This window comes from Xyrauchen texanus, chromosome 13, assembly GCF_025860055.1.
Source record: "Xyrauchen texanus isolate HMW12.3.18 chromosome 13, RBS_HiC_50CHRs, whole genome shotgun sequence".
Taxonomy (NCBI): domain Eukaryota; kingdom Metazoa; phylum Chordata; class Actinopteri; order Cypriniformes; family Catostomidae; genus Xyrauchen; species Xyrauchen texanus.
Window position 1 is genome coordinate 12,384,725 of NC_068288.1, and position 13,125 is coordinate 12,397,849.

The 13,125-nt window shown below is 39.7% G+C and overlaps 1 protein-coding gene across 1 annotated transcript; it reads right to left on the reverse strand.

The window, feature by feature from the left end:
- Nucleotides 1–492: 492 nt before the first annotated feature.
- On the reverse strand, nt 493–11,493 carry LOC127654247 (solute carrier family 15 member 1-like). The gene is made up of 20 exons (XM_052141359.1): nt 11,487–11,493; nt 10,170–10,311; nt 9,811–9,930; nt 9,548–9,647; nt 9,339–9,429; nt 9,143–9,226; nt 8,946–9,028; nt 8,739–8,825; nt 8,486–8,575; nt 8,269–8,367; nt 8,018–8,106; nt 7,799–7,880; nt 6,059–6,178; nt 5,762–5,896; nt 5,546–5,592; nt 5,270–5,377; nt 4,732–4,846; nt 1,205–1,342; nt 1,015–1,122; nt 493–588 (listed from the first exon to the last, which is right to left on the reverse strand). The coding sequence occupies exons 1-20, from the start codon at nt 11,491–11,493 to the stop codon at nt 493–495; spliced, it is 1,941 nt and encodes a 646-aa protein (XP_051997319.1).
- Between the last annotated feature and the right edge of the window lie 1,632 nt (nt 11,494–13,125).

The window sequence follows — 13,125 nt, forward strand, 5'->3', positions numbered from 1 at the left end:
GCATGAACACAAGCAGTGTGATACACACACAGTGAAGTGTCGGAGTGCTGATGCTGTCAGACCACCAGTGCTCATGGAACATCTCTCGTCCAATCAGAATCAAGGACCAGAACTAACTGTTATATACATGAAACCACCAAACCTCCTGACCCTGACAGCCGTCCTAAACGCACCATTCCATTTCAAGTAGATTTTGCCTTTTCATGACATTTATTTTGGGCTGAATTAGGATTCACTTTTCTTCTAAAAAAAATAATCCAAGCCAAGCCATGTTTAGAATATGGGAAAAAACTCTTATCAACAGTAAAGTGCAATAGATACCAACACTTCTAATGCCATTATATCAGGTGGAGGAGGCGGAATGAGGGATTTAGATCTGATGTCTCATTGTGTGAGCTTGGAACATTGTACACCATGCAAGTCTCTGTTCATCATCTCAAGCTCTTTATTCTCCTTGTCTTCTGGCTCGTGCTCTAAAAATTGAGCCTCGATCTACGCCGGGTCAGTGTAGGTGTAGAAGCAAGCCATGATGGCAAAGATGATACTCATGGCCACCAGGAGTGAGGCAAACAGCACATATTCTGTCCACTGTTGAAGAGTAAATGTGCACTGATTAGCTGAGACTCTGTTTACACCTGGTATAAACATCCATCTCTGGTGATGCTGCTACAACTTTTCAGTGCTTTATACTTTAATGGGGTCCAGATGTTTTCAAATCGGATCACTGAAACCATATTCAAATGGCAGTCGAAAACACATAACATTAATCTGTCCTGTTGCATATTGGACAACAGTGAAGGACTGTCTACTCGCCTTTAAATCAATCATTGTGCTAATGATTTTATTACTTGGCCAGTGCATGATACTACCAGGTGTAAACAGCCTGTCTAGGCTGACCCCTTGTGATTGGATCACACCAGATGGATGCAAACAGGTGTAAACATGGCCTGAGACGGATGCACTTTTTTTGACCCAGGATCTTTTAAAAAAATGACTGTATTTCCAGTGGCATACCTGGTCTTTAAGTGAGCCTGCCTCAGCCACGATGAGCACTATGATGTTGCCCACAGCAACAGTCAACAGCCAACCAGCCTGGAGAACGGACTTCATGTTGCTTGGTGCCTACAAGGTAACAGTGAAATTCTGAGACACAATGTAAAACACTCAAACACATTTTTTCAAATTAAAAGATGGCACCCCAAACCTGTGAATAGGAGAAGTCTAGGCCAGTAACAGAGAAGACCACTTCTCCGCATGTCAACACAAAGTACTGAATGATCTGCCAGGCCATGTGGATGCTGTTGCGTGGTATATCCTCTATTGGTATAATGTAGTCTGCACACTGTAACACAAATAAAGTGCTGTTTGATTTCAGCTGTGGAGAAAGCCACCTAACCAGCCAATCTGGATTTTCTCTGACCACCACAAACACACTAGTAAAATCTTTCCCTCTAAACTGACTGTGGATTTAAGACCCCATGAAATCACTTGACGAGCGTAGTTTACTTTCCCGTGTTGACATATTTTCTATTTGTTTGGCCTTGATATATCGAAGGGTTTGGGGAGGGCATTCCCATTTTAGAGAGCATTTTATTGGGTTGGGGGGGGTGTGTTTTCAAGTCATTCGTTGTTTTTTTTTCTCCTTAGGGGATGTTCGCACCAAACATCAGCAAGGGTCTCATCAGCAAGAACGACGAGTCAGCATACAGAGAGGAGGTGCAGCGGCTGACGAACTGGTGTAGAGCCAACAATCTGTGCCTGAATGTCGACAAAACAAAAGAGATGGTTGTTGACGTTAGGAGAGCACAAGGTGAACACACTCTGCTGAACATCGACGGCTCCTCTGTGGAGATCGTCAAGAGCACCAAATTCCTTGGTGTTCACCTGGCAGAGAACCTCACCTGGTCCCTCAACACCAGCTCTATCACCAAGAAAGCCCAGCAGCGTCTCTACTTTCTTCGAAGGCTGAGAAAAGCACATCTCCCACCCCCCATCCTCACTACATTCTATAGCGGGACTATTGAGAGCATCCTGAGCAGCTGCATCACTGCCTGGTTTGGGACTTGCACCGTTTCGGACCGCAAAGCCCTGCAGAGGATAGTGAGGACAGCTGAGAAGATCATTGGGGTCTCTCTTCCCTCCATCAAAGACATTTACAAAAAACACTGTATCCGCAAAGCAACCAGCATTGTGGACGACCCCACATACCCCTCACACAAACTCTTTACCCTCCTGCCGTCTGGCAAGAGGTACCAAAGCATTCGGGCCCTCACGGCCAGACTGTGTAACAGCTTCTTCCCCCAAGCCATCAGACTCCTCAATACTCAGAGACTGGACTGACACACACACACACACACACACGTGTCCTGAGTTGCATTTTAATTACAGTCACTTTATAACTGTCTGCTACCTCAATAACTGCTATGTGCATAGAACACTATCTCATAGTATGTTATGTTTACGTTTTTAGAAACTGTCATCTTTTTGCACTACTGAGTACTGGTCGGTGCTGCACTGTCTATTGTCCTGTTCATTGTCAGTAATTTGTTGTACTGTCCCGTACTTTGCACATGTTTGCACGTGCACTTTATATAGGTATATATAGGTATTTTATATAGGTATTTTATTTCGTTGTGTTGTCTCATGTGGTCCTGTGTTGGTCCTTTGTTGTTTTCATGTAGCACCATGGTCCTACATTGTCTCGTTTTGCTGTGTACTGTACTAACTGTATATGGTTGAAACAACAAAAAAACCACTTGACTTGACTTGACTTGACATGTTTTTACGTCCAACTGCGCCTCAACATGCGGTAGATGGACGTCTTTGACAGCTGCATTTTTTAGACGCCGTGTTAGGTTAGAAATAACTGCTACTTTTAAAAGCACATGTTGAGATGTGTGTATTCTGTTCTATTCATTGTGTTGTTTCTAGCTTTTTTTAGTGCAATAATGCATTCAGCCTGAACAGCCCCTGATTTGTCAATCATGGTAAGTACGCTAGTATATACAGTGCATTCATATAATATTCAGACCCCTTCATCTTTTTCACATTTTGTTATGTTGCAGCCTTGTGCTAAAATGCTTTTTAATTAAAAAAAAATGGTTTAACATCATTCCTCACTCCATACCAAAAACCAGATTTTGGATAACTTTGCAAATTTATTACAAAGAAAAAACTGAAATATCACATTGACATAAGTATTCAGACCCTTTGCTATGACACTTGAAATTTATCTCAGGTGCATCGCATTTCTCTGGATCATCTTTGAGATGTTTCTACACTTTGATTGGAGTCCACCTGTGGCAAATTCAATTGATTGGACATGATCTGGAAAGGCACATACTTGTCTATATAAGGTCTCACAGCTGAAAATGCATATAAAATCCAATGCCTGCAGAGCTCAGAGACAGGATTGTGTGAAACACTGATCTGCGGAAGGCTACAAAAACATTTCGGCTGCATTGAATGTTCCCAAGAGCACAGTGGCTTCCATAATCCTTAAATGTAAGTTTGGAACAACCAAGACTCTTCCTAGAGCTGGCCGCCCTGCCAAACTGAGCAATCGGGGGAGAAGGGCCTTGGTAAGAGAGGTGAACAAGAACTTGATGATCACTCCGGTTGAGCTCCAGAGATCATGTGTGGAGATGAGAGAAACTTTCAGAAGGACAATCATCACTGCAACACTCCACCAATCTGGGCTTTATGTTAGAGTGGCCAGACAAACGCCTATCCTCAGTGCAAGACACAAAAAAGCACCTAAAGGACTCTCAATAAACAAGATTCTCTGGTATGATGAAATGAAAAATGTACTGTTTGGCCTCAACTCCAAGCATCATATCTTGAGGAAACCAGGCACCGCTCATCACCTGCACAATACCATCCCAACGGTGAAGCATTGTGGTGGTGGTATCATTCTGTGGGGGTGTTTTTAAGCGACAAGTATTGGGGGACTGGTCAGGGTTGAAGGAAAGCTGAACGCAGCAAAACACAGAGATATCCTTAATGAAAACCTGGTCTAGAGCAATCAGGACCTCATCCGGGCCAAAGGTTCACCTTCCAACAGGACAATGACCCAAAGCACACAGTCAAGACAATGCAAGAGTGGTTTAGGGACAACTCTGTCCTTGAGTGGCCCAGCCAGAGCCTGGATTGAATCCAATCGAACATCTCTGGAGAGACCTGAAAATGGCTGACAGTCCCTATCCAACCTGACAGAGTTTAAGAGGATCTGCAGAGCAGAATGGCAGAAAATCCCCACATCCAGGTGTGCTAAGCTTGTTGCATCATACCCAAAAAAGACTTGAGGTTGTAATCGCTGCCTAATGTGCTTCAACTAAGTACTGAGTTAAGGGTCTGAATACTTACGTCAATGTGATATTTCAGTTTTCAATAATCTGGTTTTTGCTTTGTCATGATGGGGTATGGAGTGCATATTGATGTGAAAATAAAAAATGATTTAAAGCATTTTAGCATAAGGCTGCAACATAACAACATGTGAAATCAATGAAGCGGTCTACATTCATTCTGAATGCACTGAAGATCATGTAAAAGCCAACAGGCATGGACTTGAAGTAAAGAAACTCCCGTTTTGATTTCATGGGGTCTGTAAGGTGATTTTTGGTTAGTGAATGGACTAATCATATATATATATATATATATATATATATATATATATATATATATATATATATATATATGTACATTTTCTGCAATTGTGAAATTGAAACCTACATTTTCTGTGAAAGTGAAGTTGTTGGGGATCACCACCGTGTAGGCGCTACCAAAGCCCATCTCCATGGTGTAGTTGCATCCATCCCCATACACGTTTCTAATAGTGAAAATGGATCTGGGGAAAGAGGACATCAAACCAGCAGCCTTTTAAGAATTTATACGATGTTGTTTCCTATGTTGAGACACATGCACACCCTATATGCATTTATACGAATGGATTAAAAGTATTTGTCCATTTATGATATTACCTACAGTATTATTGCCTATTTTAAAAAACTATTTTTAAATTTTCAAAAGATAGTTTCTCACCAAGGGAATCAGAATAAAGACACAATACCATATTTAAGACATCATCACTGGGGAAATGTTAATGGCTGCTCAACCTAATGGACAATGAATTTTGGCTTTTGCCAAAACATGTAGATCACAACGGCTCTATCATGTGTGTTAGGTTTTGAATTTTATTTGGAACAATTATCAAATTAATATGAACTATAATTTGCACACACAACACATAGATCACCACAACGACACGTACGTGCCCTGAGCAACCAAAGTGTAGTTTGACGATTCAAAGGGAGACATGAAACCCAGTTCAAAGGACTTTGATGAGATGTTCAGTTCAGCGAAATAGGCATTCAAAAACCTAAGAAATAAGTTAGCTGTTAATGAAGCACTCCATTTACAGCTAACATTAATGTAATAGCTTTTCTTTTACAATTTGAATATTTGTTTATAAATTTCGATATTTATAATGGAAAAAAAAGAAAGGAATGTTTGGATAACGTTTATCAAGAAGAAAAATGACACTAACCTAATGGCATTTTTACCATCCTCTGGTTTTTCAGTTAAATCTTCAAGCTGTGAACAAAATAAGTGTTACAGTACATTGAATCCTCATTGCATGACTCCCTTAAATTGAATTGCATGCCGTCATAAAAAAAAACACAAAGTAAATTACAGACATAAAACACTTTAAAACAAAACGTTGAAGGCAGTACTAAGATTACTAAATGAATGTAGCACTTACAATCTCATGGATTCCAAAAGAATTCATTAAAACAGTTTGTCTTGATCCTTTCCTGAAATGAGCTGTAACAGCGTTTCCTCCCGCAACAGAGACGGTGAAGTTCTCTTTCTCAAAACTCATATAGTCACCGGAGGTCTGGGGGGAGCAAGAAGACATAATGGGTATTTGCAAGATGTTTATGTCCAGCTTATAAACAGTTCTAAAGTGAATATAAAGATACTGTATACATATACATTTCTATTGGTACACATTTGTCTGCCGATTCTTTTGAATATGGAGAATATGGTGTGTACTTGCCTGAAAACCAGACACCACGAATGGTTCTTGCCCAGCCACTGAAACTGGCAGATCACTATTCAGCAAGTTAAGGAACTTGATTTGGGTTTCAGAGCAGGACGGGAAGTTGGGCAGTGATTCCTGTTAAATTATAAGACAGGTCTGAATGTTAGAAATGTACACTGCAATTCATTTTCTCTGCTGAGAACTTGCATCAACTGCAGTGAGGCGAGATTTCAGGTACAGTATCTACTGTAAGTACATATTGTAAATCAAGTACTAAATTAAGTGGTAATAAGCACACTCGGGGCCCAGGGCAAAATGTACTTATGTAAAGGTTTTTTTTTTTCACTACTTGAATGTCTTATAGAGTTTTTATTCCTTGCCAAAGCAGCCTTTGGATTGCTCACTTTGGGTTTAAAGACATTAAGGTATGCATTTCTGTAAAGCTGTTCACTGGGAGCTTTAAAGTAACAGTTCACCCAAAAAATAAAATTCTCTCCTCATTTACTCACCCTCATGCCATCACAGATGTGTATGACTTTCTTTCTTCTGCTGAAAAACAATGAAGATCTTAAGAAGAATATATCAGCTCTGTAGATCCATACAATGCAATTTAATGGTGGCTAGAACCATGAAGCTGCAAAAAGCACATAAAGGCAGCATAAAAGTAATCTGTAATTCTCCAGTGGTTTAATCCATGTCTTTTGAAGCTATCATATCGATTTTGGGTGAGAACAGACCAAAATGTAACTTCTTTTTCACTGTACATCTTGCCATTGCAGTCTCTAGGCACAATCATGAAGCTCGATAACAAGCTCGATAACACTTCCTAGTGCTTGACGCATGTGCAGAGCACTAGATGGCGCAAGAAGTGTAATCGAGCCTGAAATCATGATCGCCAAAGAGACCGTTGATGTCAAGATTTACAGTGAAAAATAAGTTATATTTTGTTCTCATCCAAAACCAGTGTTGTGTAAGTTACTCTAAAAAGGTAATTCATTACTAACTACTAATTGCATATTTTACAGTGCAAATAGATTACTGTACTGTCTGAAAAGTAATTGCATTACTTATTACTAATTACTTTCTAAAACCCTGATCAACCTCGACCAGATGAAAAATACAAGGATAGACATGAAACTGCTCTTTTAATTCTTTCAAGTAAATCATATGAAATATTTCAAATAAATTATTCATGAACTGCCAAAGAATTTAAAGGGGCATCGTTAAATTAGAAAACATACATTTGAACATTAGAGGTTAAATTCCGATTTAAAATTCACTATTGTTTTATATAGTATCGTTCTATAGTCTATACAGTATTTAACACAGTTACATCAGAAGTAACTGTAATTGAATTACTGAAAAATGAAGAGTAATCCCTTACTTTCCTTTTTTTTCAAGGAAAAAGTCATTTAATTACAGTAATTAACTAATTAGCAATGCACCTGACACTGTCCAAAACTGATTGGATCGCTTCAGAAGACCTGGATTAAACCACTGGAGTTGTATGGATTACTTTTATGCTGCCTTTATGTGCTTTTTGAAGCTTCAACCATTTCAGTTGCATTGTATGGACCTACAGAGCTGAGATATTCTTCTAAAAATCTTCATTTGTGTTCTGCAGAAGAAAGAAAATCATACACATCTGGGATGGCAGGAGCGTGAGTAAATGTAAATTTTTTGGTAAACTGTCCCTTTAAGACATGAAGGCGTGATCAACATCAAAACTGCAGTGAATCTTTGTGCGTTACTTACGTCTATTTGAATCTGCAAAAGAGCAGCAGCCACAAATGCTAAAGCAGCCAACAGCATACCCACAGTTATCTTCGGTAGGGGCCTGGAAATTCACCACAAACACACACAGAAACACATAGTCAAACTATATTTTGGGTCTCAAAAGAGATGGGAGGTAAATTAGCAAGGCTGGGCCCCAATATGATTCAGAGCAGCTTTAATATCAGTTTGCTCACTTACGTGAAGTTAAGATGGCACTTTTTGATAAGTGGGTACACTAAATTGTCCATGATGGGCACCATGATCACAATCAGAATGGGGTTCACAGTCTGCAACACAGCACATTAAGACATGCACTGTAAGTACACTACTATGTGCAATATTAAAATTATCCGATCAATACTTCAGTTTTTTTAATTGCTGGATTAATAGTTAAACACAGCTCAGACACATAAAACAAATGGCAGATTGCAGAAATAAATCAGTCTCACCTGCATTTGATCCGGCTGAATGACAAACACTCCTTTAAATCTGTTGTAACTTACAAAGTCGCCATCCATTGCAGTGGCCTGGAGAGTCCATCGGGAACCCTGGAAAGAAAACACAATAACAAGCTCTCAAAGACACAGACTAATTGTCTTGAGTGTTTGTGTGTATGAATACTTACTTCAGTACTGTGTGTGCATGAGTATTTGTCTTTATACTGACCTGTTGGTCAAATAAGGCCCAGAACATTGGCAGCGGGATGTAGAGGAACATCACCTTTAATACCATCTTCACTTGAGCAATCAGGATTTTCTGCAAAGAGAGAGATCAAGAGTGATTGTGTTCTGTCTCATTATATCTGTGTGTGTGTGTGTGTGTGTGTGTGTGTGTGTGTGTGTGTGTGTGTGTGTGTGGCATATTATTGCATGGTTTTTGTACATTGTGTATTTTATACGTTTCGATATTTGTAACATACATCATATTTCTCTTCGGCCCAGTCCATCCAGTGCTCTCTCTTTGGGTACTTCTTACTGCGGTGGTTGAAACGGTTCTTAATTGCAAACTGTAGGAGAGGAAAGCCAAAATAATCAGTTTAGTCAGAATGCATGGGTCTTGACTGCACTATTTGATATAGTTGAATTTAAATGTAATGTAAATAATATAATGGTATTTGTGTTCTTACTCCGATGCATTTCATGACTTTAAGCAGGACATTGCCCTTAGGTTCATCCATAATGTACATGCCTTTTCCAACAATGAACACAACTGCAGAGAGGAGAGAGAAATCTCTTTTAGAGATCATCAATGGTGCCACCATGTGGCCAGAAAGGATATTGCACGTGTGTGACTGGCAGGTGAACTGCTGAGCAAAACACTCACTGAGGGCAACCACCATGAGAGCCCCTGGCACTCCGAAAGCCAGAGGGTAGCATTTCTGCTTAGTGTGGATACCACACTCCTGAGCTGAAGAACACGACAAATACACACTAAAACAATAATATGCCAGGTGGAGACCAATTTACTAAAAGATGGAAAATGTATAGTTCTAATTTAAACACATGTACAAAATACATACCTCTTAGAATTGGGGTGATGAGAGTGGAGAGAAGGCCGCCAGTGTTAATAGATAGATAGAAAATGGAGAAGAAAGTACTTCTTTGTTTCTCCTGCATAAAAATACAAAATAAAAAAACATAAGTAAATACAGTCTATTAGGGCTGTCAATCGTCTGTATAGATGTGTGTTGTTTGTCTAAACAGCTGGAGTTTGTTTACATCCACTTGCCTGATGATCTTCAAACTGATCCCCTCCAAACGCTGCCACGCAGGGTTTAATACCACCTGTTCCCAAAGCAATGAGCATGAGCCCGAGCATGGACAAGGCACTAAGAAAAGAGAGGGAATTAAAATCACACCAAAAGTCAGTCCGATGCAAATAATGTTGTTCATCACACAATAATAATATGTAAATACAGATACAAATATTGGTTTTATTATGCACCTACTAATACAGAGCATGCATGTTAAGACATGTACAACATTACTCACATATGTACAGTCATGTTATCTGGAGTGCCATCTTTATCATAGTCTGTGATGTCATGGACACCACTGAGAGCCATGACCGCCTGACCAATCGTGTACACTATGGACAGGTATGTGATAGTCCTGCAGAAATGGAGATAGAAATGGATAATTCCAATAGAGATCAAAATGCAAGTCAAAACCCTTTGATTTTTATGGTTATTATTGCATATTACATAGCTAGCACTGCATAATGCATTCCTACAGTAGTAGTAGTATGTAAGTATGCCATTCCAAACACACTCAATATCAGTGATTCCCAACCAGGGGTGCACGCACTACTGTATGTATTTGAACAACACCTGGTCATCTTAATCACTCACTTGAACTTGCCCAGCCACGAGTCAGCGATTATGGCACCCAGGATGGGTGTAAGATAGCACAGAGCCACAAATGTGTGATAGATGGTGGTGGCAAAATCATCATCCCAGCGCAGAAAATACTTGAAGTACAGCACCAACACAGCTGCAACAGAAAAGAAGCAGAGCAAGAGCGGTGGGGAGTTAGGTATACAGGGAGCGAAAAACAGATGATTGAGTGATAAATGGGTAACTGGTCAGATTGTAGAGTAGAAGACAGAAAGAGGGAGATAGAGGGATCAAGAGGTCAGAATAAAAGTGAAAGGAAATAGTCAGCTGTGTCTATATGGTAGTTTGTTTGATCTGGTTCTATATTTGTAATTGTAACCGAACCTACTGAACCCGCTCCAAGCGAGATTCGAACCGGCATCTCCAGCATAGGAGATGGGCACGCTAACGAGGAGGCTAAAGGCCACAGCTACTCACCCCCCTAAACCTCACTCCCACCCAGGTCACGGCACCACTGAAACTGGTCCTGCTTGACCCGCTCCGAGCGGGATTCAAACCGGCATCTCCAGCATGGAAGATGGGCGCGCTAACGAGGAGGCTAAAGGCTACAGCCTCTAGCGTCAGTCGCTAGTGCGCCTCTTTAGGCCAAGGGAGTGAGGTTTATACACTGCACAGCTACCTACCAGCTGGCTCCCGTTACATAATTCATACACATTTAAGTGGCTTAAAGGAGTTAAGTTCAATTGGCATAAAAAATTATATCAACTTGTCCATGCTTTTCTTTACATAAAAGCATAAAAAAGGGCTACATTGAGGCCCTTACAATGGAAGTCAATGGGGGACAATGTTAAAATACTCACTGTATCAAAAGTATCACCACACGTCATAAACACTATGCATGGTAACATGATTTTAGTGTGACAAAATCGCTAACTAACATTTTCTGTGTAAAGCTATAGCCAATTTTACAACTTTGTTGCCATGACGATGTAATGTCAACAACCCAAAACACTTTAGGTATGATTTACAAACTTTACAGCTCAAATAATACATGAGTGGTATAGAAGAGTTCATGTAAGTGCTTTTAAAAATTATAAGCTTCACATTTCTGTATTTAAACCCTCCAAAAATTGGCCCCCATTCACTTTCATTGCAAGTGCCTCACTGTAACCTCAATTTTTGCTTTGGGACGAGTTGAAATACATTTTTGTGGTATTCAACATTATGCCACAAATGCTGTCAATTGAGCTAAACGTGTCCTGAACCCAGAATATTCCTTTAAGTGTCCAATAAATAGCTTTTTGGGGCCATTGTATGCGTGTCTCATCTCACCTCTCATACCATAGTAGGAGAACCGCTCGCAGAACTCAATGAACACAATGACAAATATACTGAGAGGATATCCACAACACTCCACCACCTGTCAACATAAAAAAAGTCTAAATGTTTACATATCCTTAAATAAGGTGCATCATCGCGCAAGAACAAGAGTTCTCAGCTACCAATGCAATTGTAGAAATGCAGTATTCGAAGTCAACCATGATTACTTTAAGTACAGGGGATTATTGAAATAAAATTAGTAATATTTGGCTCGACAAATTATGGTAAACGGTGTGCACTTACATAAGGCCTTTTAAACCTTGGTGGTATTCAAAGCACTTTACACTGCATCTCACACCAATGGGGCTAGTCTGCCATTGGGAGCAACTTGGGGTTCAGTATCTTGCCCAAGGACACTTTGGCATGTGGAGTCATGTGGGCCGGGAATAGAACCGCCAACCCTGCGACTAGTGGCCGACCCACCTACCACCTGAGCCACAGCCGCCCTTATCTCAACATATGCACACAGAACCATTTAGAATAAAGCAGCCTTTTCTTCAATCAACAGATTTACTGTTCATTTCTATCTGTTTAACAGTTTAGCAATTAACAACCTTACCGTTTTCTTGGGCCGCTTCACATTTCCTTCCTCTTTTTCTGCAAAACAGTTTCCAAAATGTAATTACTAAGGCCCTAAAATTGAGCAAATCTGATTTGTTCCACTTTAGAAATTGTTTAAATAATAGAAGGTATTACTGCTTGTCTAGTATCTTACTTTACTATATATTCAGATATAAATACCAAACCAAATTTAAAAGGGTGTTTCATTATTATTGTTATTACAATATCCAAAGGTGCCCACCAGCATCCAGCTTCACTCACCTGCCATCATGACTGACGTATCTGGGATTGTCTTGTCCTCTCGTATAGAATATCCTTTATTATAGAGATACACACATGCACACTCTTCAAGAGCTGTACTCTGAAGGCCTGAAAGACTGGCATCAGGGTTTTATAGACTCTGAACAATAAACTGTGTCCATGGCAACTACTGGGTTAAAATGGGATTGACGTGGACATTTCTGACAGCATATGTGACTGTGAGTTTCTGTGTGTGTGGATGGGGGATGAGGAAATTGAGGAGTGGTTTGGTTATTTATGGCATCCTTACTGATTTAATTAGCAAATCAAATTATATGAACTTATTGCCTTTATAATAAGATCACACCCAGTATGGTGCTAAAAATGACATCCTAAATTATTCTTTACATTTGTTCATGTTTATTCTTATGGGTATTTCAGTGCAATCAAGTCTCTGATGTGAGAATAATCAAATAGAACGCTTTGACAAGATCAGAAAGTTTAACTCATACAAACTTTAATATTCCTATTAAATTGATTAAATATGGTGGATAATGCAGTCACGTCAAATCATTGTTAACACATCAATGTGTGATTGTCTGAAATATTGTACCCTCATAATGCCATTTCTTACCTTGTCCAGATGCAACGTTCAGATTCAAATCCATGTTTACATCAATATTCCTCTTTTAATCAGAATATGGCAAAATTCAGATTGCTGATGTCTCATGTACATGCCTCAAACTGATTGCCTGATACCTTTATGGCCAATATTCAGGTGCCTCAAATT